Genomic DNA, 24146 nt, shown 5'->3' on the forward strand with positions numbered 1-24146 from the left:
AAGGAAGTATGAAATCTTCGTTCAAAGCTCTCTATCTGGGTAGGAGCTCGTTGACTGAGAGTGTCATGATGGCCGGCTTGTGTATGTTCTTGCTTTGCCGAGCGGTTAATTAACAACACGAGCTAACCAGCAACACGTGTTTTAATTGCTTGACATTGACAATTACAAGTTGCATTGTTCTCTACTATTTTCAGTTCAAATTGATTGACTTTACATACATACAGGAGATAGTGTGTTGATCTAGTGAAAGTTTAAAAGCAAAAATACAAAATGTGGACAGGGGGTGGTTGGGGCTAAATGTGGGTCGGGCAAAGGGTGACAACTCCAGAAGTAACACATTTTATCAATACGACGCGCGGCCACTTTAATATTTATTAGGCAAATAAAACAAACGGCACATGTTACAAAAGCCCTGCAACAAACCCTCCTTGAGAGCGTTGAGCATTATAATGTACTGTTTTGTTTTGTTTTTTAAACGGAAAAAGGGTCAAGCCGTATACAGTAAATGCACTTTTGACATTTGCATTGAACTGGACTGCATTGCCAGTTAGGTTTAACACTACACAACCGCCGAATCCATCACAAGGTACCCATTCAATTCCGATGGATAAACTAAACGTTTTTTTGGGTCACAATGGCCCTTGCAAATGGTGGGGAGCCTTCTGTTTAAAAATTCTTTAGGTTTTTTTTTTCTTTACAGTCTCGATAGTGAAGAAGAAGAACAGCTAGAAACTACCTTTTCTTTTAAGTTTTTGACAGAGACCAAGCCATTTCTGATCACGTACCCGTATGAAGGTGGAGGATGTGGCTTATGAAGAACTCAAGTCCTGCTCAAAAGGCAACATTCGTAGGGTTGAAAGTCATCGGGAAGACCAGAGAGATAGTCCAGTCTGCCTGGAACAGCCAGGTAGTTGTTTTATTTAGTCTTAAAAACAAAAAACACCAAAGATACCACTTTTTTTATTATTTTTTTTTAATGGCGAATAAGCTTTTACCTATCCCAAACACGTATGGACTGATGGACATGTAGGACGTGGAAATAAAGAACTCCAGTTCTATCCAAAATGGAAAGTCAGCGGCATTGAAAATCATTTGCAAAATCAGATAGAGAGTCCAGTCTACCTGAAACAAAGCCATCGCCGCCAGGATTGCAACGGTCCTCCGGTGGAGCCTCCGAACCTTACGCCTTCTCTCAATCTGGGTGGAGCCACTCACGCTAGCGACAGGCTTAACTGCGGTCCTTGGTCCGAGCAACACGGCGACGATGAAGCAGCTTGTAAGCGTGACGACGGCCAGAAGCAGCAAGTAGCACAGCAGGATGAAGGCATACTTGTAAATGCGGTTAATCGTCGGACAGTGGTCGTTGCTGCATAGAAAGAAATCCGGCCGGCATCCTGTGTGGTTCGAAGTATGGTTCCCCATGAGATTCCCCGTCGGGCCTTGCAGTTTCACGAAAAAAATGGGGGCACTCGAGAGCATAGAGATACCAACGCAAAACCCGATTGCGGCACGGATGTTATCCAGGTAGATGGGAAGGCGGACCCTCTTGTTGGCGTCTCTGAGCTTCTGGTAGCGGTAGACGCTGATGAGGACAGTGAAGAGGATGCCGCTGATTTCCCCCAACACCATCAAGAACTTCAGCGAACGGCACAGCCACACGTCCCAGACAGCGTAGGACTTCTGAAGGATGACAAAGTCATAGATGTTGACGATGACAATCTCTTCCAGGTTGACTGTGGCTAATCCCAGAAGAAACAACTCGAACGTCTTGCCCGAGGAGTCCCTGGTCTGAAAGATGCAGAAGATGAGGAAGACATTACCCACAAGGCCCACGCAAGAAATTTAGACTCTCAAGACCAGGAGGTGGAAGGAAAACCTGAGCATTATTGAATTTAAGCGAGACGGGTGCGCGATTTTGAGAGAATCCGCCTCTCTCCATCCGAGACCAAACACTTGTTATGGAATCCGCAGAGGCGCTGGGAGCTTGCCGATTGGCTGATTGGTTGCGCTCATTATACAAACGGCAAAACAAAAATCATGCTGGAAACATTTGAGGGTTGGGCGTCATTACATTTTACCTCTGAGCTTTTTCGAAAGCGTCACCCAGAGACCGGCGAGAACTTCATTCGGGTTTGATTTAAGGCCATTGAAAACAAAACAAAAAACAATGACAACATGTCATTGTTTTTTTTGTTTTTTTTATTCTACTGACTGACTTTAAGTACGCCTACAAATGTGAATGTACAACACTTGCTTGCAGCTTAGTTTTGTAATCAATCACTTCATGAATTCGATTCGTGCTGTCACTAGTCAGTAGCTGCAACCTTATGATTGAAGAGCAGACATCAAAAGCTCTTTAAATCTACAGGAAGCCTGGGCCTAGCATTACACAATATATCAGCCTTAATGCTACGTACAAGCCAGATAGACCATTCATTGATTCATACCGTTAATTGCACTGCATTACACAGTACAGGGGTCCTTGGTTTACAACGGTCATTTGGAGATTACAAACAACGCAGAATGAACTAGTTTTCACAGCGGGGTAAGAATACGTGGTCATATCGCGCAAGAAGCCATGCTCAATTAGCGCCATACTGTTTTTCATCGGATTGTTTTTACATTTTTGGGGCTAGAAGTGTTTTTCATGGAAATATTTCCTGCAATTATGATTTTTACTACTGTGTTAGCTTAAGTTAGGTAATTTAGGGGGACCTAGGTTTACTTCCCTTTCAATGGTGGCAACGTCAACTGAATTTGTACATAAGTGGAAACGCACTGGTCTATCACGAACCAATGCTAATGCAGTAGCAACGACCATCTAGGGAATAATTCATTCATTCACACCGTCTCTGAACGTGAACTGAACCCATGCCAGCTGCACTGAAGTCAGGCAAATGTGCCACGACACCATCAGTGATTTATAGTATTTAGCTTTTTGGGTGACACTAATCACAATAGAAAGCCGTTAAGGGCTATTAAGAGAAGATGGGAAATTAAGTTAGAGTGTTAGTATTTTTTTTCCCCTCCACACTTGTATGACAGTAATGAATTTTGTCCAACTTTACGGAAACTGATTATTTCCGTTTTTTGGTTTTTGTTGTTTCCTGTGGGAGAAAACAATGTTTTTGAAATCCTAACACATCGGAGGAGGAACAAGTTGAGTTGGACCTGAGAGGTTCCACTCTATTTTTTCCCATCATGCGAAATCTGAATGATGGGCTCAACAGTGGAGCAACCATATTGGGACGCAGGGGTCTCTTGATGTTGACAGAGGACCGGATCATGTTCCAGCTTGTCCCTTTTCCCACTGCCAGTGCATGATCTTTCTATTCGTTAGCACAACTGAACTCCCTGCATCCTGATTCAGCTTAATGGTGAATCCCAGTGTGTATGCGTGTGAGTGTGTGATTAACGATAAGCCCTACACGGGCAGTAAATGGGGAAAAAGGAACGTCGGGGATGGAGCATTTGGCAGCTTAGCCGCCGATAATTATCTATCAAGAACCTGGAGAAATATAGTGAGGTTTTTGTTGCATGAATAAGGGCTTCTTTTTCTCGCTCTAAGATGTTTTTCTTCTCCCCCCCCCCCCCCCCCCCCCCATGGTCCTCTCAAGGATCTGTGCGCTAGATTTCTTGGACTGAAAAATTAGCAAGGTTTCAGATCTTTGCGCAGCTGATATTGGATTTTGAAAGGTGTCGTAATTGGTGGAAAATGGTCTCACTTTATAGTCGTAACGTGAAGGAATCAGTCGGTGGCCGATGACTTTAATCAGACTCGCATTCAAAGCCATAACTTCTTTTTAACTTGGATGACAGTCACAAAAAAAAAATTACACCTTTTTTTCGTTAAAACTAAGATTCAATGGGGGGTAATATCGCCCATATGAAAAAAACTGCGGCTCTGTGCTTTGCCACCCCTCAGCCATGTCAATTACGCCACAGCAAACAGTATATTCTTTATCCTCTGCGAAGAATGGCGAATACAGTATGAGTGCCATACTGATGAGCTAAGAGGAGCTTTTTGGGGATGTGGGAGGAAACCGGAGTACCCGGAGAAAACTCATGCAAACTCCAAACAGATGAGGCTGGACTTGAACCATGGTCCTCAGAACTGTGAGGCAGATGTGCTAACCAGTAGGGCGCCGTGCCACCACGTTAGATTTTAGGTGTAAAATGTGTGCCTTGGCTTGACACACCTTATTTCGCCCAAACAAAAGGTGGAAAAGTGACAACTGGCAAGGGACATGCACACAAGTGGAGTAAGTACACAAGCACTCGGGTCCAGTGACGTCACAGCGGCGCCCTCCTGCGAAGTTACCAGGGCGGGTCGTGCGCCAACCCCACGGTCTCGTCACGCGTGGATACCCCTTTAAAAGGCTCACCATGTTGCCATCACATGCTCCGGCGGCGCGCGAGTAGGATGTAGACGTCGCTTCTTCTTCTTCTTCTTTTTCTTCTTCTTCTTCACCTTCTTCTTTCTGAACATTAGGGGGGGGGGGGCAGGAATCACGCGCCAGCCCGGAGACTTTTTCACATTCGGATTCCGGCGTAGCCTGGCTGTCTGCCGCCCGGGCTGTTGTTCCGCACGCTGGCCGCGAGAGGCTCCGTGTAGCGGCTACAAGCGAACCGAGCTGGCCGAGCTGGGCTGGCGGTTCCTGGGATCGCTGGAAGTGGTGGAAGCGCCGTTGACCCGAGCTCCGAGTTGTTGGAGAGACGGAGTTCGAAAAATCGATCGATCGATCGATCGGGCGAGCGGAAGAGGGCTCGTTGGATCGGATTATTGGGAAGCGGTGCCCCCGGCCGGCTGGACCCTCGCGCCAAGGAGCTTGAAACGGCTGCGAGGCTCAACTCCATCGCGGTAAGTCCTCCGATGTTATCTCCTCTCGTCGCGGGCCTCTTAACAAAGTCATGTCCCGAGGACGTTTTCAGACGCATAATCCTGTCATATTATTAATAATATGACTATAAATCGTCAGGGTGGAAGAGATTCCCAGGGAGTGGTAGTCTGGGACTTGTTTGTTATCCCAGTGCACCCCCACCAGCAGCGGCGGCTTCGCACACATTTTCCTCCACCAGTAAAGTGCAAAAGGCTCATTAGTCCGTAAAATCCCATATGTCGGAAATGCGAAGGGAGTCCATAGTGTAGCCACTAGGAGTAATTTTTGGATTATTGTTCCATTGTACATGGCCCGAAAATGGTAACAGTGTGCTGTAAAAGTCAAGTGTCTAGGGTATAAAAATGGACAAAAATAATGGAACCGTGACAAAAGAATTGATGACACTCAAACTACATTATCGGATTTACCCCCATTACCCCCCAGAAAGTACAGGTGTGTTCCCAAACAGAAGGCTACAGGTGTCAGAGTTAGAAAACCCCACCAAAAATGCAATCCTGCAGTAAATGTACAAAAATGCATGTTGGAAAAACAACCAACAACAACACATTGGAACCCAGTCGTACAAGAGTTCAGTTAAAGGACCAAAAATGGTCCACGTATGCTGTAAAGCTCAAGTGTCAAGGGTATAAATTGGAGGGCGGGGGGCATCAAAACTTTCTCTCTAGAAATCCATTTATTTTGCTTGAGCTACATTGTTTGATTTATTGTACCGGTAAACTGTAAATGTGAATTGTGAAGGCTGCAAAACTGAAGCAATATCGGAACCATGCATTATTCAAGTCAAGCTGTAAGACTAATTATTGGACCAAAGAAGTTTCACGTATTTTTCCAAGCTGCGCAATAGTAATTTGAGCTAGAACGGGACTTACTTGGACTTATTGTACTCTTTCCCAGAACAAAAAAGGGACAAGTACGTTTATATAAGATATAAAAATTGAGAATAGAAGAATCCTGCAGTAAATGTTTATACAACTATAAAATGAGGCTTCAAAAATTGTAAAAAAAAAAAAATCCAGTTGTTGTCACCGCTCTCAAAAGCTGTGGGCATGTTTGCTGAATATGTGCAAACCACGCCCCTCTCAACTGTCAGTCATATACCACTTCCACGACCTGAAAAAATGAATGCTACTTTGTCGAGCATCTTTCTTATGCCGATACATAACTGAATGTTTGAGCTGCGAAAATACGAGAGCAGCTGGACTATATCCCGCCGGGCCATCGCGAGGATAGTCCATGCTGCAACAACGAGGCACTCTAAAGCAGCCATACCAGCGCGAAGCCCCTGTCAACACGCTGGCTATCACATTGGTTTTCTGCCTTCTCTGCATGACCTGAGCGCATTCAAGGCCAACAACAAGGAACTCGAAAGCCACATCGCCGAAAAATCAGGAAAACTGAAATAATGAGAAATAAATTAATGCTATATTTCCACAATTGAGTACGATATGATTCTCAGTCTCTTCACGTTTTCAACAATGATCTTCAAACATGTATATAATGTATTAATAAATACATCTCGGAATTCACTTTACAGGGTCATTAAGTGCAAACTAAATGACCCAAAAGCCTCATACATGAAAGAAACCAGAGTATCAATCCCACTGCACTGGTATTGATCAATATCAACAGTGGGATCAATCAGGCCTCGACTAGTAAGGACCACAATTAGAGGAAATATGTTTCCAGGACCTTAAGTGTCGGTTAAAGTACATGAGTAATGCTTGGTCCTAAACGAGGTACGCACAGTTACCTTGACGTTAAATATCGAGTCCTATGGGTTCCATCATAAAGCTGGAGGAGCATAAATGGACTCCCTACTGGCGGTAACTTAACATCGTAATAAGACACTTTATTTCTCTTATGTCCTTAGCCTTTTTAAAAAAAAAAAAAAAATGTTTTTTTAACCTCCAGGCTGTGTTTTGCTCTCAGCGTGTGACTCATTGGGGGGCCTTAGAGGGAACATAAACACAATGTACGCTCGCATTAAAGTGCAACAGTGGTTCAGTGACCGCACACACTCGCAGGTAGACTGGCGCAATGACAACACGGAACAAACGGACCCCCTGCGAGTATTTTATTTAATGTTCTGATATGTATTTAGAGCCTGTGTGTGTGTGTAATTATAGAAAAAAAATTCATTGCCATGATCCCTAACCCGTAAACGCTAGTAGTTGATAATTAGGTCATGAATGCAATGAGACCACAAGGGGATGATGCCATCATGACATCGCTGATAAATCAGATGATGAACGCATACAGTGCTTAAGGTGTTTTTTATGGTGGCGGGATGATATGATTCACTTGTCTATTAACAGGGTGATGATAGAAATTCCTTGTAATCGCCATGTAAAAATCAGTGTATTGATTTTTGTAATATACACAAGATCCACTTTTAAGATCAGAATTGAATATGAAATACACTCACGCCGTTCTTTGATTCAGCATTTACATCATCAAGATTCTTGTAATATTTGTTGCTGTAGTTTGACAGTTTTTAATCCACATTACTTAATTAGATGTAATGCATTTTAGTTCATTTATCACATTAGATAGTTGATTTGTTTTAAATACATTTTTAAAAAGTAAAATGTTTTTACCTTTACAGCGGTTTCTTTTCTTTTTCAAAAGGAAAATTGCATTCAACGGTATTGTTGTGGCGAACTGTATAAAACCACACAGTAATAACTTAAGTTCTCCACAAACCCTGCAAAGACAGAAAATGTGGGCACAAAACTGTACCCAATGTATTGTCCGTGCTTGTTCTTCTTCTGTGGAGTTTATTGGCAGTTGGCAAACCGGTTGACTGGTGCTTTACTGCCACCAACTGGTGTTGTCCTTCCACTGCGAGGAAACCAATGTGAATTGATGCCGTGATGTTTGCTACTGTTATCGAGTAGTGAGGGTCTGAAATAGCTCCAATTTTAGTATCTCAAATGTTTGCTCGTATCTCAAGACACCACTGTACATGTAACATTTTGTATTTATTGACATTATTAAAATATTTTTCGACATTTATAGTAAAAAGGTGGACACCACTATGAATAAGTGACGAACCTTATAATTGCCACAATTATTTTTTCCAGAAAAAAAATGCAAAAAAGGAAGGGATCGGGTAAAAATGAATTATTAATCATAGTTAAATTAACCATAAATACACTTCCAAAATGAGAATTGTTTTTATCATTAAAATAAACTTGCATATGTTACATAGACCTTTCTAAGGCACTTTATTGTAGTTGACCCTTTTTAGATTTAGTTTTTTTAAATATATCATATATATATATATATTTTTTTTTTACATTACCAACATGCTACATTATGTCTTTGGGCCCCGCCCCAGCACCCCTTGCCGCTACTTAAGAGTCATAAATGTCACACGCCAGCATTTTAATTAGTGGCACCTGCTGTATTAACCTCAATAAGCAATACTAATAATTGAGCCAGAGCAATTATCGGTGGACCTCTGCCAGCGTAGAGTGAGGACCACTAATGAGTCGGTGAATGAGTGAATGACGGGCTTGCCGTTAAGAGAACATAGTTGCACTCAGTCTATTAATCCAGTCGTTTTTTTACTCTATCGAAATAATAGTTTGAGCCCTGTCTGCGAATATGATTTAACTGGACCGCTAGTCATTGCTAAGGACACGGTCTCTGAATAACTAATTATCATCTTCAATGCCGCAAAGAGAAGTAGTTCACAGTGCGCTACGTGTTGGATTTTTACACTTCTGTCACCAAATATGTTTCCATTGGAATGCTAAATGTCGCAAAGAGGACGTCTCCTCTTAATCTTAAATGTCCCATATTTTGCCTATTTAGACCACCATAGAGTGATTCTCTAACATGGACTTAGTGTAAAAGTGTTAATTTCATAAAAAAAAATAATAATAATAATAAACACTTTGGTTTTGTCGTATACGAGTGTTCAGAAAACGCCCCTCTGACAGCTACTTCTGTTTGACCCGGTTTTGTATCCGCTTTGTCCATATTTGGCTAAGACCAGCCCCCTTTCCTCTGATTGGTTGCCTCCGTGCAGAAGACCCACTTGTGAGAGCGCAGGTTCGTTAGGTTGACAGCGCTGGCTCGGGAGCGGAGAGGTAGGCGGAGAGCTTCGCTAGTGACGTAGATAAGCTCGAGAAATTCAAATGACCTCACTTCGGGCCTCTCGGCAGAAAAACGTCTGGAACTCAGGAATGTGTGGACGATTTAAATTCATATTTCACATGTTTACTGATGCGCCATAGAGCCAATATTCCATCCCAAATACTGGAAAAAGTTGGTTTGGTAAAATATGTCACTTTTAAATAAATGTGGTTCTACTGGAACGCTAATCTTTAAGATGTGCACAACCAAAGATCTGTTGTGGAAGGAGCTAGTTTCAGCTAATTCAGCCGAGACAAAGACTATGTACTGCAGTAGGTGCTGCTGTTTTGGTTAGCAGTAGTTAAAACGATCGAATAGCGTTTACAAAATTAGATGATTTTTTTTTTTTCCTGTAAGGCGAAGGGACGCTTTTTTTTTTTTTTTTTGTCTCAATGGATGACTGGCACTCGGCCACTAATTTGTGCTTTGTTAGCGGTACGATCGCTATTTTAGAAAATGTATTTGATTTTGGTTTCCATTTTTGTTTCTGCTTTCCTTGCAACGGCGGAATGTTTTTGGCAAACTCCTAGCTGCCGACCATGTGATTCCTCTGTAGCCAAAACAAGAGAACACCCACAGAAACACCTTGGAACTGAGCTCAGCTTCTTCTGGTCTCACTTGAGATATCCTTTTCACTTCATTACGTTGGCGTTTATTTTTCTGCTGAAAGGGGCGGGTAAAAGCAGTTTCAACGTTATTTTTATATATTTTTGGGGTTTTGTTTTGTTTTACACTTGTTACAGTTCATGTTCAATTGCTACTTAATACATTGCAATACAGCCTCGGCACGGTTGGGTGCTCGATGATCTGATCCGATCTGATCGACGTTTAGAAATGATGATGATTTTGTGTGTGTGTGCGATTAGTCAGTATGGTAACAGTGAAAGAGCCAGTATTGATTATTGATTTTGTGGCTGTACAAAGCAGTCCAAGCTGCTTGTTCCACATTTGGCCACACTATCATACGTAGCATTATTACATTATTTTGCCTTTTTTTAGTACTCATTTATACCTAGACCCCAAAAAATAAAATAGAAAATACACGTGTAAATTGGTCTTAATTCAGATTCAATCTGCTGTCGGAAAAAAAAAACATTCCAATGTTTGGATGGTTAAGATTTTTTTTTATTTTATTTTATTTTTTTATAAATAACCCTGATACATTCTGCTTGTTCATTGAAGGGAAAAGTCACAAAACTGGTCTCAATACAGATGCAATTAGCTTTTGGGAAATGCCAGTTTTTGTATGGTGACTAATATTTTTTTTCTTTTGAATACACCTGCTAAATTTTGACCGATAATTCAGGGAAGAGACACCAAAAAATGTATTTTTTAACAAATCTGCTAAATTCTGTTGGTTGGATTGCCTGTTAATAGGGGCAGAAAGCCACATAACTGGTCTCAATTCAGATTCAATTTGCTTTTGGGAAATCCCACTGTTAAAATACTTACATCTAACCGTGTGTGGTTCATTTAGAACCTGATTTTTTTTTTCTTCTTCTTTTTAACAAAGGTGCTCAATTTTGCTTACTAGTTGGCAGGAAAGCCGCAAAACTTGTCTCGTTTTGGATTCAGTTTGCTTTGTGGACATTCCATAACCAAATATTCATATCTAAGCATGGTTCCAACTAGCTCAAAAACATTCTTTTTAATAAACCTCCTACAGTTTGCCTGACCAAATTGGTGTCAATTTAGATTCCGTTCGTTTTTTTTTTTTTTTTTTTTTAAATGCCACTGTAAACGTCAAAATATTTTGATGTTTGCCTGAATAGTTTGCTTCAACGCGCAACCAGGAAGAACACGCTCGTGCACGCGCACGTCCACAACGCCACCGAGCGTCCTCCACTCCTCCCTAGCTCTCCCAGTCTGGGGGGCCGTGCCATCATCGCACCAGTCCGGTTCCTTCGCCTCGCTCCCGGGCGCACGGTCTCGACGCCCCCCCCCCCCACCACCACCACCACCACCACCACCCGCCCACCGGCAAGGCAGCAGGAAGTGCGGCGGTAAGTTGTCTCCTCGATCGCGGTCGTTGCCAACTTGGGTGAGAGAGCCGAGGAGAATTTGTTGAAAAATGTCATGTATTTATCGAGGACGGGGGGCGGGGTTGCGGGGGGGGGAATCTGCCGGAGCTGATTTGCTGTCGGCTCCGTTGGCGAGGCGCTCGATCGTGTCCGCTGCCGTGTCGCTAATGAGGAATCCGGTTAGAAAACCAGATCGGATCGGCAAGGGAGGAAAAGAAGGGAGGGGGTGCCTTTTATTTTGCTTTTGTCCGCGTACACCCCCCCCCCCCCCCCACCACCACCACCACCTTCTTACCTCACCTCCCTCTCCCAAGCCATATTTAGAGCCTCTTCACATGGGCGAGCTACGTCAAGCTTTACTGTATCCCACCCTTCCGACTGTGTTATTACTGCATATTTACTGTACATGCATGCATGCACGTATGGATGTGAGCGTGCATGTACAGTAGCAGTGTAATGTGGTTTGCCTGTGGTGCATTCAAGTGTGTGTGAGGGGAAACAAAACTTGGAATTCTTTACAAGCTTTTTTTTTTTTTTTTTTTTTTTTTTTTTAAATCTCCCAGTACATCAAACATGCCAACGCCTTTTGGCTTGTCTGTCTGTCTTTGTCATCGGATGATATAAAACATGCAAACAACAACAACAATTTCAGTCTGCATTCCGAAGTTGCAGTGTGATAACGCGGGTGTGTTTGTGTAAGGCGCTTGTAGAGTGTGAAAAAGTAAATCATGTACAGTTGTGACATCTAAATGATTAAAATTATATATATTTGTACGAGGTGCTGGAAAAAAAGAAAAATAATGTTCCTTATAGAAAATAACGTAGTGTCATATCAATATATCATTTGAAAAAAAAAAATGTGTGAGTCCCATTGGGAAAACAACACTTCCTAATGTACTGTCACGTTTTTTTTGTGTTTTTTTAAAATTACAATTTGTGAGTAGTGTTGGACAAATTGAAGAGTTCAAATGCAGAAGAAGCCATCTCCCTTTTTTTTTTCTTGTGAATTGACTTCAAATGAGGTTATTTCTGGTTTCAGGTTAAAGCGAAAAAGATTTATTTAGAGTATTCTAAATTAATATATACTGAGCGATTAGGAGGGTCATTTAGAAAAAAAACTTTATTGAAAAGGTCTTTTAAAGATGTTTTTCAGGTAATTTTAATGCAAAACGAGTCAACTTCAAGAAAAGAGTTTGGTTCAAAAACGTATACTATATATAACTCTAAAATGACACTAGAATTGTGTGTACAGTATTATGCTTTGTCAGTAAAAATTAATGTCAGGTGAGTGTACTAGAACTACAATTTCTTGAACTGACCCCTTAACTTAAACACTAAATATACAGTGGATACGGAAAGTATTCAGACCCCCCCTTAAATATTTCGCTCTTTGTTATATTGCACCAATTTGCTAAAATAATTTAAGGAGGCCACTGTGCTCTCAGGAACCTTAAGTGCAGCAGAATCTTTTTTGTAACCTTGTCCAGATCTGTGCCTTTTCCATACCCACTGTAAATCTAAACAAACTGTAAAATACAACTCAATTTTTGACGAGTTTTACATATTTATTCGGTTTTGCGGTGTTCGGAAACACACTACGGAACAATGCCGTGATTGGCGGTGATCGGCAGTCTGCTTGTAGGCGTTGCGTTTTGAACTCTTCACTTGACTACAACACCTCACACAAAAAAAAAAAAGTTCCTCATGTAAATAGGATCAATAGAGGTGATCCTAATAGAGAATTGTGTCTTCACAAATTAGGTTCAAAATAAAATGTCGTGTAAAAAAACAAAGTAGATTATTTGGGGGGGGGGAATGTACCATTTGTGAGTCGTGTTGGAAAACTTGTACCTTCCGCCTCACACTTTGAAAGCGACACCTCAAACCAAAAAGTCCCTCATGACCTATGGATAGCTAATAATTTTCTTGGCTAATTTAGCTACAAAAGGGTTCAAATATTGAGCTGTCAGTGTGCTGCAGTAATAACGCACTGTGTTGAATTAATAGAATACAATACAGATAGTGTCAATCAAAGAGCGAGAGTTATCTTATTAGATCGTGCAGGCGTTCCTTGCATTAAATTGTATGGTTTAAAGTGCGTGGAAATCATCAGTCTATTTGGAAATCATTTAAAAAGAAAATAACTCCATTCCAGAGTCAAACAGTCGCCATCAAAAGAAAACCGTTTTTGTGTTATTATTACGAGGCCTCTTCCCTCCTGGCGTGTCATTAACTCCGATGTCCGTCCCTCATCTACGAGTATTTATGGAAGGAGGTCTGCGTGGGTTTCCTTTCTTCCACGCTGTCACCGCGACTGTCAGCCGTGACTTGCGCCGTTAATGTCGCGTGACGCAGCTCGGTAGGCCTTGATTAGCTCGTCTCTACCGTCTCAAGTATCCAGGTTGTAAGAAGGATGATTGCGATACGTACGTGATAAATGATACATGTTTGAAGATAATGGATGAACTAATGCTCAGACAGACTATGTAATACTCAATTGTGGAGCTATAGTGTGAAATGGGTTTTCACCATTTCAGTTTGCCTGATTTCTTTCCTTGTTTTGGAGGGATCATGGGTAAAACGGGGCCCAGTGACTCACCTCGGCCCCGGCATGAGTCGCCCCTGCCTCACTATATAAAAACCGCTGACGCCTTTGTCTGCGTCAGCGGTTATTCGGCGCAATTGCTACATGCGGTCAGCCAGCCAGCTTATACATACACCCCGAAAATGGCTCCTGTAGAGTGCCTCATTGTTGGCCGTTCCTTGCAGTCCTGAGGCTCTGGGTTCGAATCTCGGAGCCTGCATGTTCTCCCCTGTCAGTTCTTTTGTGATGTTCCCGATTAGCTTGTGGCACAGCACCTCGTTTTCTTTTTCTCACGCTCAGGTTTTGACATTGATTTATTTCTCTTTTCTTGACGCGTAAAGAGTGATGACAACATCATAAATATTACGCCCTCAACAAATGAGTCCGATGTGTTTCAAATGCAAATCAAAGGCTCTCGTCAGTCGTCACTTGTTTGGATCTTATGCGTTTAAGTCCGGAACGAGAAAAGGATAATTGTTAACAGTCACGACTCAATGCCACACTCAACATCAGTCCTGCTCCGAAGCGCCGCTTTGGCCCATTGCCCAACCCATTTAACATCTGTTGTATTGCTAAACTTGGCCGGTGGGAAGTAGCCAACGCTAATGCCGCGATACATGTTAGTGATTATGTTCTTACAGAGAAGAAGCTGGTGTACAGGTGAGGCACCACAACTTCTGCAAAATACTTGGGGCTTGGAAGCACGTCTCGGGTTAAAAGTTTCAAACGTGGATAAATCACTGCTCTTCCAACATATAAAAGGGGACCAGGTCTTTGGCTATGTGAAGTGCAATTGACTCTGATTGTCTTCCAACGGGGTCCTTTCTTGTCAGATCCAAAACAATGTGAAAATGATTTGTTTCGGCCCGATTATCACCTCAATATGTCAGAGTCCTCAATGGAAAGCTTTGGAAATGTCATTCTCTTTGGCAGTGACCACTTTCCTGTCGTCCTCTCACCTCCAGGCTGCCTCCAAAAGCATGTGATGACCCACACCGGGCTTAAGGGTTCCCGCCGGGACCGCCACCCTCCGCGGCCACACGGCGACGCTATGGGCGGGGACCAGGGCGAGCGTGCCCTCCGCTTTGGCCGGACAAAGAAGATCGGCGAGGTCACCCGGCGAAGGAAAAATGACAAAGCGATGAAGGGCAAGAGGGCCAGTAAAGCGGAGGAAAAGAAGTGGGACAGGAAATTGTATCCTCTGCGAGGGAGGCTTGGAGAGGGCCTTAGCTGCCACGTCCTCCTCACGAGGTTGGAGGAAAGCATCCGAAAGAAGGCTGAAGAGAGATCTCCCAAAGACAAGTCCAGGAAAGGGAAGCAAGCCGAGGCCAAGTTAGCATCTAAAGTCAAATCAATGTTTTCAAGCACTCACATTTCGCAACCCCGCAAGCGACGCCTGGCCTCCCTCAACGCCGAGGCCGTCAATAGTCTGCTCCTGGAAAGAGCCACCGACTTCCAACTGGCAGCCAAGTTGGCCAAAAGACACCAGGAGGAACCCGTCAATGGAGGAGGTTCCCGGGATGTAGCGGCACCTCCGAAGGCCTCCCGATGGACCGTCTCTAAACCGTGCCCGTCCCGTAAATTTGACCAATTGTCCAAAAAGGTCAAGAAAGCCAGGAGCACCAGAGTAGACGTGAATCGAGCCTTGAGTTTGGAGATTCTGGATACGCCGACGCCAAGGCGACTGGCCGGACTCAACGCTGCCGCCCTGCTGAAGTTGACCAGCTCATCTGCTGCGTCTAAGCAGCGTGTCAAGACCGTACCTACCGCTACCACCACGTCGGACTGCAAGACTCCTGCCCTGATCCAGACTCAAAAACAGCCCCCCAGAGTCAAACACAAAGAGTGCTTCCAAAAGCAAAAAGAGGCTCCGGTGAAGGCCTCCCTCATGCACTGCTGCTGCAGAGCCTGCAAGGAGAAGGCCGACTTTGAGCCCAAAGTGGAGTGGGAGTCCGGCAACCACGTTCTGGCCAAACCGGGCTACCAGTCCCGGAGCATGTTAGGCTACTCCCTCAAGAACGTGAAGGAAGAGCAGCTGGAAACTGAGCTGAGCCCCTGCTACTGCTGCCCCCCTCAGGACTCTGTGGAGTACTGCCACCGCCTGGCCTTCTTCCTGAGCCACCCCGAGTCGGGCGACCGCGGCTCCCTGGGCTCGGGCGGCACCCCCGTTAAACACGAGTGCCTGGTGACCACGCAGTCCCTGACGCACTCCCACCCGACGCTCACCCTCAGCCCCCATCCCTGCCTGTGCTACTACGTCCACATCGCCCCACACCCGCCGCCGGCCCACACGGCGATGTCGGCGACACTCGCTCCACGGTCTCTGAACTTTGCACCACCCGCCTTGTGCCCCAGCCGGACGATGGCCTCCAAGCTGCCGCCTGGCCCTCGCGTCACCCACACCTCGGGCGTGCCTCACTCGGCCTGCTGCAACTCGATGGCGTCACCATGTTACGGGGCCGCCTGCGGGATGGGCGGCTACACCTGCAGAGCCATACCCCCCGTCACCAGCAGGGGGTGCGCTTTCAGCGCAGGGTGCACCGGATGCTCGCATGCCATCAAAACAGGTTTGTAGGCCTCTGGGCCTACTTATCCAATGCTATGCCAGTTATCATCAACATTTCTTGCAGACAATATATATATATATATAAATATATATATATATATATTTAATCATCTGATCTCTTTCATTGTACAAACTGTATCTTAGGGCTCAGATTGCGATCTTCCCTGATAAGGTTTTCCACAAGCGTATGTTGTCAGAAACTAAAGAAGCACAACAAGTGCTCATTTCAAAGACCCGCATGTCAATTAGCGCTTGACCTGGGGATAGCCTCAGCTACTGTAGCTCCGTCCCCTTAAGACTTGAGAACCCGGCAAATCTTGGTTCTAACTTGGTGTATCGCTATAATGGAATTTCAAATACTACCAATGTCGTGGACACACATTTAGAATGACAGTCTCGAGGGTGTGAGTGTTGTGATCACGATAAACACAACAAGGCTACAGAATGGCCTTGTGCAAGCCAACCCCCATTAGCGAGATCACCGCTAGGGTCCACTTCGCAAATAGGGTCCATAATCTCCCATGAGGGAAAAGACGCGCAGTTACGCACTTTTCTGGCTGTGCACATTCTCCTGTCTACTTAAGTCTGCCAGATGCGCACTGTAAGTGGAGCAACCCTAAATTTGGAACATTCCCTGTCAAATCTGGGATTCTCCTGTCAATTTAAGCACATATTCTCTTGCGTGCTTCACAGGCTGTAGCAAGCCAAGCACCCTGGGAAGGTGAAACGTCATATTGCACTTGAAGTTTGGATGCAGTTACAATATAAGGCACGTGTTCTAAGTAATATGAAGTGATCAACTACGCTGGGTGACGAGCCAGAGCCACTTTTAAGTGACTACAAGGGACTGCACTGTCTGAAACATTATCATGTAGCGCCACTATCATGTAGAAACACCCACAGTACTTGCGACATGCGCTCTCATGTCAAAGCCATAAGGTAAGCAGAGCTGCAACTCGTTTTGTTGGATGCACAGATTAGCATTAACCAACAGACTTAGCTTCCTATGAGATAAACGGGACACAGTAGGCTACTTGATCGCTCGGGGGAAGTTGTTGACACGGTATTTGTGTTTGCTAATGTGTCAGTGGGCCACATACACGCAGTGTAGCGTATGAAGTGCTGCCTCCATGAGTGAAAAAGCCTTTTTTGGTCTCGCAATTGGAAGCCACTCTGCTCCTGGTCATCATGGGAACAAAACCCAGACTCGCTATAGGCCCAGAAGTGTGGTTGAGTGGGCGGTGTCATTTGCATGAGCCAGAACACGCCCTCAAAACACGCTAATGTCCTGGGGTATCGCTTGGAGTATGTTACAATAATGTGACAAACATGTCATTAACACAAGAATGAAGCTTAATGTCACTAGTTGAAGCCATTATTATGACAGTAGTTTTCCCGATGTGTGACATTGCCGCTTGCCCTATTTTCCAGAGACGTACTCCTCTCCTCAGGGTGACCACAGCCCCTCCATTCTGGCGCTGCCGTCCTTGCCTCTCGCCAGCTGCCCTTTATCCAGCGTGCCCACTTCCACCCAGACTACTAACCCCCACCTGCTCACCCCACCGTCAGGGCACGAGCAGCATCAGCAGCAACGGCCGCCACCCCGGGCACGGCTAAAAGCGGCCGCCGACCTCCCGTCCGGCGCCTCCGACGGAGACCCAAGCTCCGGGCCTCGGTCACCTCAGCAAAAGAGAATCAGCCGCAGACGTGCCACCAACGGATGGCGGCCTGTGGGGGTCCCCACGGAGAAAGAGGTTTTCATCGCGGTGAGATTCTTTTTACTTACTTATCTCAATGCACCACTGCGTAATAATCTCCTGGGGGCAATAGAGGCTTGACGGGTTTTGTTTTTGCGGTGCCAGGGGGAGGACGAGACGGCACCCAGGCAGTGCTACGAGGGCGTGGAGAGAGACGGCGAGGTGATCCGCGTTCGAGACACGGTGCTGCTGCGCTCGGGCCCCAGGAAGAAGTCCCTGCCTTACGTGGCCAAGATATCAGCGCTGTGGGAGGATCCCAAAACCGGTACGCAAGACCAAGGATTGATGGATGGTGTGTCATGGCGGCTGACGTGTGTGTTTCTCGGTCGCCTCAGGGGAGCTGATGATGAGTCTTTTCTGGTACTACCGACCGGAGCACACGCAGGGAGGCCGAGACCCCAGCACACACTGCGAGGTGAAACTGCTGCTATTATAAAAACAATAACATCGCTGGGACACAATATTAGGTACACTATGGTAGGGGTTCTCAGATTAATTTACAATTCCATTTAAACATAACGACCATGGCCAATGTGCACCATTTTTCTTAACGCTTCATTATATATTCATAATCTGTTGAATAGAAAGTAACTTAAGCAAATGAAACATTAACGACACCATCCAAATTTCCAAAAGGGAAATGTGGAAATGACATTTTTGACATTGTTGAAGAACAGGTGAACTGAAAGCATATTTGAAGTCGACGTTACTATCAGTCTCGCTGCAGACAACAGTTGCCGTCTGCAGTGGTCATATCGGTCTCGTTTGTTCTTACGGGCAAACAACACAACGTGACTCCTCAAAACAATACGGCGCAAAACGTAAAAAAGTGCGTAATTATAGCAATTTCTCCCTTTCAGAACGAGATCTTTGCCTCTCGACATCAGGACGAGAACAGCGTGGCCTGCATTGAAGACAGATGCTATGTTCTCCCGCTAGCCCAGTACTGCAGGTGAGCGATAAGACTCACGCCTCGATGTCAATGACACCTCGGACAACAAAATGGCTGGCATGTAGCCTGATCCACTGATTTCTGATGCAGCAATTTTTTTCAGGGTCTCTGTGTCACTGAGGCTGTCCCAATACATTTGTCCATATATTGAACTTGAAGGTTATGATGGTATAACGTGCGCGGTTGTTCTTGTTTGTGTAGATATTGTGCCTTGATGAAGCGTCGTTCCGAAGGTGCCCTACCCGACGGCAGCGTGGTGCCCCGCTGTCCGGACTTTGCCCCGCCCTCCCACCGCTGTGTGCCCACAGACGTGGACCCCGAGCTGGTCTACGTCTGCCGCCACGTCTACGACTTCCGCTACGGACGCCTCCTGAAGAACCTGCAGTAGAAGTGGGATGCGGCAGCAATCTTGTCTTTCCTGCGGTATTGTCATTACTAGGCATGGGTCGGTATCGGATTTTCACGTTATGATAACCATGAGCAAAAATCTCGTGCTTTCATGGTATTGCAATTACACCTCTAAGATGTATCATTTTGAAATGTTTGGGGAAATAACATTTTTCCATTGAACGTGCTCCGTAGGTGCATTAGTAAATATAACAAGAAAAGAAACTATTGAATTTCTCAGCGAGCGAGTAGCTACTTCTCTGCTCTTTACAGCTCTGTGAAGTTATGTCAGCGTGGAAACTAACTGATATGTTAGCCAAAAAAAAAAAAAAAACAGCTCAAACCGCTGATGGAAAGAGTAAGTAGTTCTGACTTATTTTAAAACCATGGTATACCTTGAACCGGGTAACTGGCCCATGCCTCGTCATTACAGATGTTGAGACGAAAGCAACAAAAACTCTGTGCGGCGGGAACATTTACATTATAGCGACATCGCTTACGCCGGCGTTGCGTACGGTGGTGACATTGCGACCATGTTGCGGTAACATTGCCGTTGCGCGCGGCAGCGATGATGCTGCGACGTTGCCGACGTAGGCGTCGGGGTGACATTGCCGACGTTGATGTCGTTGCGGCGACATTGCTGACGTTGGTGGCAGTGACCTTGTCGTTACTGCGACATTCCCAACTTTGGCGATGCAGCGAAAGAATTGATGTCGCACTGTTGAGGCACTCATGAATGAATCATGCCGTCACCGCTGGGGGTAAGGAAGCGACAAGTGATGCTAATTCTAAGGCCCTGTGACTGACAGGAGCTCAACAAAATAGAATTTTCAATTTGCAGCAAGTAGCAAGTGGCCCAAAAGTTTTTTTTCACCCTGGTCAACCCCCCAAAGGAATGATGATGATGTGTGGAAAAAGCAAAGCACAGAGGTTACAGTCAAGTCGTTGTACAACGTCTCGGTCAGCTCGCTTGTATTTTCTGCTTCCATCGAATCAGACGCCCCCCCCTTGCCTGCCAGGCATGCTGAGCACCAGGCCGATTTGGGCGACTGTCTATCGCATGTCTCCCCCCCAAAGCACCTTAGCACCGTGTTTGTTCCGTTTGTAAGCCAGTGGCGTAGGTTCCAACACTGAACCTCTTCTGAAGGAGTAGCTAATGGACAGTCCTGTGTGTGTGTGTGTGTGTGTGTTGTCAGTGTGGACAAATGTGGGAATGTGTGGAAGTTTTTTTTTTTTCGTTCCAGAGAGGCTTTCAGGCAATCAAACCAAACAAAAGCAGTTTTTTACATGAAGCCAATCCCTCGGCGCCGCTCACTCTGTCTGACGGTTGTTTTTAATCGTTTTTTTCCTCCTCTTCTCTCTGAATGTTTACCCACACAATCTTCATGTCAGACCAAAGTCCACACAAGATGTCTCACTAACTTCAGATAGCATCTCCTGGGTGTCTTTTTGTTGTTGTTGTTTTTTTTGTTTTTCCCCACAAAAGGGTCCAACAGTGAAAGAGCTTAGTCATGCAGTTTTTCGCAACCTTTATTGAGCCAATGCACATATTTTAATGACAAAAATCTCACGGCACACCACCAAACAGTACTTAAATAATGATGATGTCTGATTGACTTAACAGATTGATTGGCAGTTGAACACAAAGCTACTATTCAGTTGTGTGAATGTGTGAAATTTACCTTCTGCTATCTAGTAGAAGAGCATCATTATATTGAATCTTTCTGCCTGCCACTGTACAGTACGTCACTGACCTAGATGAACAACAATAAATTATTTGTTGTAAATAAATAATCATTTGCGGAGCAGTCAAATGAAATTGAATAATTTCCTACGGCTGTGCAGTAAGTGCAAAGTTGAATGAACTAGACCTTGAAACACAAGCCAGATTTTCCGTTTCAAAATACATTGTTTGATTTTTTTTTTTTTTTTTAAATATATATATAAATATATGGCGGCACGGTGGCCGACTGGTTAGAGCGTCAGCCTCACATTTCTGAGGACCCGGGTTCAATCCCCGGCCCCGCCTGTGTGGAATTTGCATGTTCTCCCCGTGCCTGCGTGGGTTTTCTCCGGGCACTCCGGTTTCTTCCCACATCCCAAAAACATGCATGAATTGGAGACTCTAAATTGCCCGTAGGTGTGCATGTGAGTGCGAATGGTTTTCTGTTTGTATGTGCCCTGCGATTGGCTGGCAACCAGTTCAGGGCGTACCCCGCCTCCTGCCCGATGACAGCTGGGATAGGCTCCGGCACGCCCGCGACCCGAGTGAGGAGAAGCGGCTCAGAAAATGGATGGATGGATGGATGGATATAAATATATATATTTAATATAATACGAAGTGATAAATCCAGCGTCAAATTTGACGTTGAAAAACTTTGCTGCCGATGATTCGATTGCTTTGGTCTGAACGCCCTACCGTCTTCTAGCTTTAGCATCTGGTTCGAAAGCCTTGTTAAAATTGCACTAAACCGTTCCTAAAAAACATTTTGTAGTAGGGCAGGAAGAGGGACGTCGTAAAGATGTCTGCTTTTGTTACAATTGTACCACTGCTCCAATGGGTCGTATATGACTGAAGCCATTCCTTATGAAAATATAGTACTTAGTATTTTAAGCCATTGTTGTGCGTTGGAGTGAGCATGAATCTGGCCCCAATCAGATCCTGATCATGTGTCGTATTGATCCTTATGAAGCCCTAATTAAGTCAGAATATTTGAAGTTACTTTCCTATTATGGCACATGCAATATATTTTTAGATAACTAGTTTATCCTCTCTGGGCTGTAAAGCAACTGAACAATTGTATTTAATTTCATTGACATTTTCTGTTAAATTAACATTATAAAAAAAAAAACTTTAGTGTACATATTTAATCCAAGCACTGTTTGAATAGACACATAGTGTAGTATTTTTGTAAGATCTGTATTAATTCTATTTATGGTAAGGATATTTAAATGGAGTCAAGTGTATAATATACTTAAAGGGTCAATTTAACTTATTGGGGGCATGCTTTGTGGAATTGATGATCTGCTTTGATGGATGGAAATTATTTTTTAATGTATACAATAAAGCGAAAACATTTTGGGTTTTTTTTCATTAAAAAAAATGCATCACGAATAAACTATACAACTGACAAAATAGTCATCAAAATGCACTTACGGAGGTGCAGCAAGCACAAACTTCACTGAATGAAATTTACGACAAACGATGCACATCGGTCATGATCACTATTGGAGGAAATTTTTAAATTCCCTTCTCAGGGGGGAATTTTTTTATTTATTTTTTATTTTTTTTCTTCCAATAAACTCTTCCACTAGAATTGTCATACCAACCCACACGCTCTCATTTCACAGCCTTCGTCTTGTAACTGAGGATGAGAGATGAGATGTTTCTTTTTTTTCTTTTTTGTCATGTCACACAGGAAGTGTTGGGAGTCAAAATGAAAGCATACTGCGGTCCGCACCGATGCTTCTCGTGGACGTTTATTTTGATATATTTGGAAAAAGCGTTGGTGCGGAAGGGATATAAAAATGAAGAACAATGAAAAAATGTTTAGATATTTTTGCAGTAGAGCTGTGTCTATCAGATATTGTCACTTTTTTTTAGATCCCCGAAAGATCTGTTGGATTAATGTAACATCCCTTCTGATTTTAATGTTGCATTGAAAGAATATTTATACATTTTAATGAAGTGCTTTGTGAAAATCCTGTCTCCGCCCTTTTTTTTTTTTTTTTTTTTTTCCCTCCATTCAACCCAGGAATGCTCACACGACAAAATTTAAAAAAAATGTAGATTCTATTTTTTCTGAGGACTTGATAAAGACTGGAAACTGTTTTAAACTGCGAAAAACAAAAATGCTTAATTTGTCTCCATTCAGTATAATGAAGGCCTGAAAGAAGGGACATTATGGGGAATTGTCTGCCCACCCATCAAATGTGTAACTAAACAACCAAGTTATTGTTTTACCTTTCTTTAAAAAGACACCAAGTTTCTCTGTCCATGACTTGATCAGTGCCTGCTTGAAGATTCAGAGCCACTTTCAAGCAACTACACAGGCTGAGCCACTCATGCAGAAATACCCGCATCACCAACAGGTGTGACACCCCTTGAATCATGTCAAAGCCAAAAGGTAAGCGGAGCTGCATTGAGTTTTGTTGGATGCACATGCTAGCGTTGGTTTCTACTTTGTGGTGGGCCTATTTGTGTTTGGTCAACTTCTTTTATTTATTTATTTTTTTAATTTTTTTTTTTTTTTTTTTTTGTAATTAAAAAATTTTAAAGGAAAAAAATACAGTCTAAATCTAAGTTTTGTTTTTGTGATTTCCAATTTTCTTAAAAAAAAAAAATTAAATCAAGACGATTGCATGATATCTTGTAGCATTTAACTTTGGATGATGTCTTGTAACATTTAATTTTCTATTTTGATTTTTATAAAACCTTATCGGTGACAATGCAAAAATGTAATTTGTATTAGTGTGATGGCATATTTTGACGCATGTCACAGACATCTTATTGAAACACCCGGAAACTGTTTTAATTCGTGTGTGTGTGTGTGGGGGGGGGGGGGGGGGGGTGGAATCACCATGCGTACTGTAGTTACATATGTAATACTTTTAACACCTCTGCGAAAACCCTTTTTTTCGGCTGTTTTCGACATGTTTACTGTACGCTCATGCCCACCCACCCCTCTCTTCTAGATGGCGTTTGAGTGCAAAAGGGAAGCGCTCTTCTCCATGCACGTGATCAAAACAGGAAGTGTGTGATGTTCCCCCGCCGGCGAGATAAACGTGCATTCAGATCTCCACAAGAGGGCAGCAGTGAGACAAGTGTGTACAAT

General features: G+C 43.9%; 2 protein-coding genes across 3 annotated transcripts; one reads left to right on the top strand and one right to left on the bottom strand.

The window, feature by feature from the left end:
- Positions 1–963: 963 nt before the first annotated feature.
- Positions 964–1964, bottom strand: LOC133417103 (uncharacterized). The gene is given in 1 exon segment (XM_061704605.1): positions 964–1964. A coding segment is annotated over 1 exon segment (921 nt). The 5' UTR covers positions 1885–1964.
- A 2378-nt stretch (positions 1965–4342) lies between these two features.
- LOC133417339 (bromo adjacent homology domain-containing 1 protein) lies at positions 4343–22930 on the top strand. Of its 2 annotated transcripts, none has more exons than XM_061705049.1 (7): positions 4343–4861; positions 14615–16216; positions 17647–17981; positions 18078–18237; positions 18308–18387; positions 18833–18924; positions 19126–22930. In XM_061705049.1, the coding sequence occupies exons 2-7, from the start codon at positions 14635–14637 to the stop codon at positions 19310–19312; spliced, it is 2436 nt and encodes an 811-aa protein (XP_061561033.1). In that variant the 5' UTR covers positions 4343–4861; positions 14615–14634; the 3' UTR covers positions 19313–22930. The 2 variants fall into 2 exon arrangements, with proteins under 2 accessions (XP_061561033.1, XP_061561034.1); XM_061705050.1 differs by lacking the exon at positions 4343–4861 and adding an exon at positions 10987–11047.
- The last annotated feature ends 1216 nt before the right edge of the window (positions 22931–24146 follow it).

This window comes from Phycodurus eques, chromosome 18 (genome assembly GCF_024500275.1).
Source record: "Phycodurus eques isolate BA_2022a chromosome 18, UOR_Pequ_1.1, whole genome shotgun sequence".
Classification (NCBI taxonomy): Eukaryota; Metazoa; Chordata; class Actinopteri; order Syngnathiformes; family Syngnathidae; genus Phycodurus; species Phycodurus eques.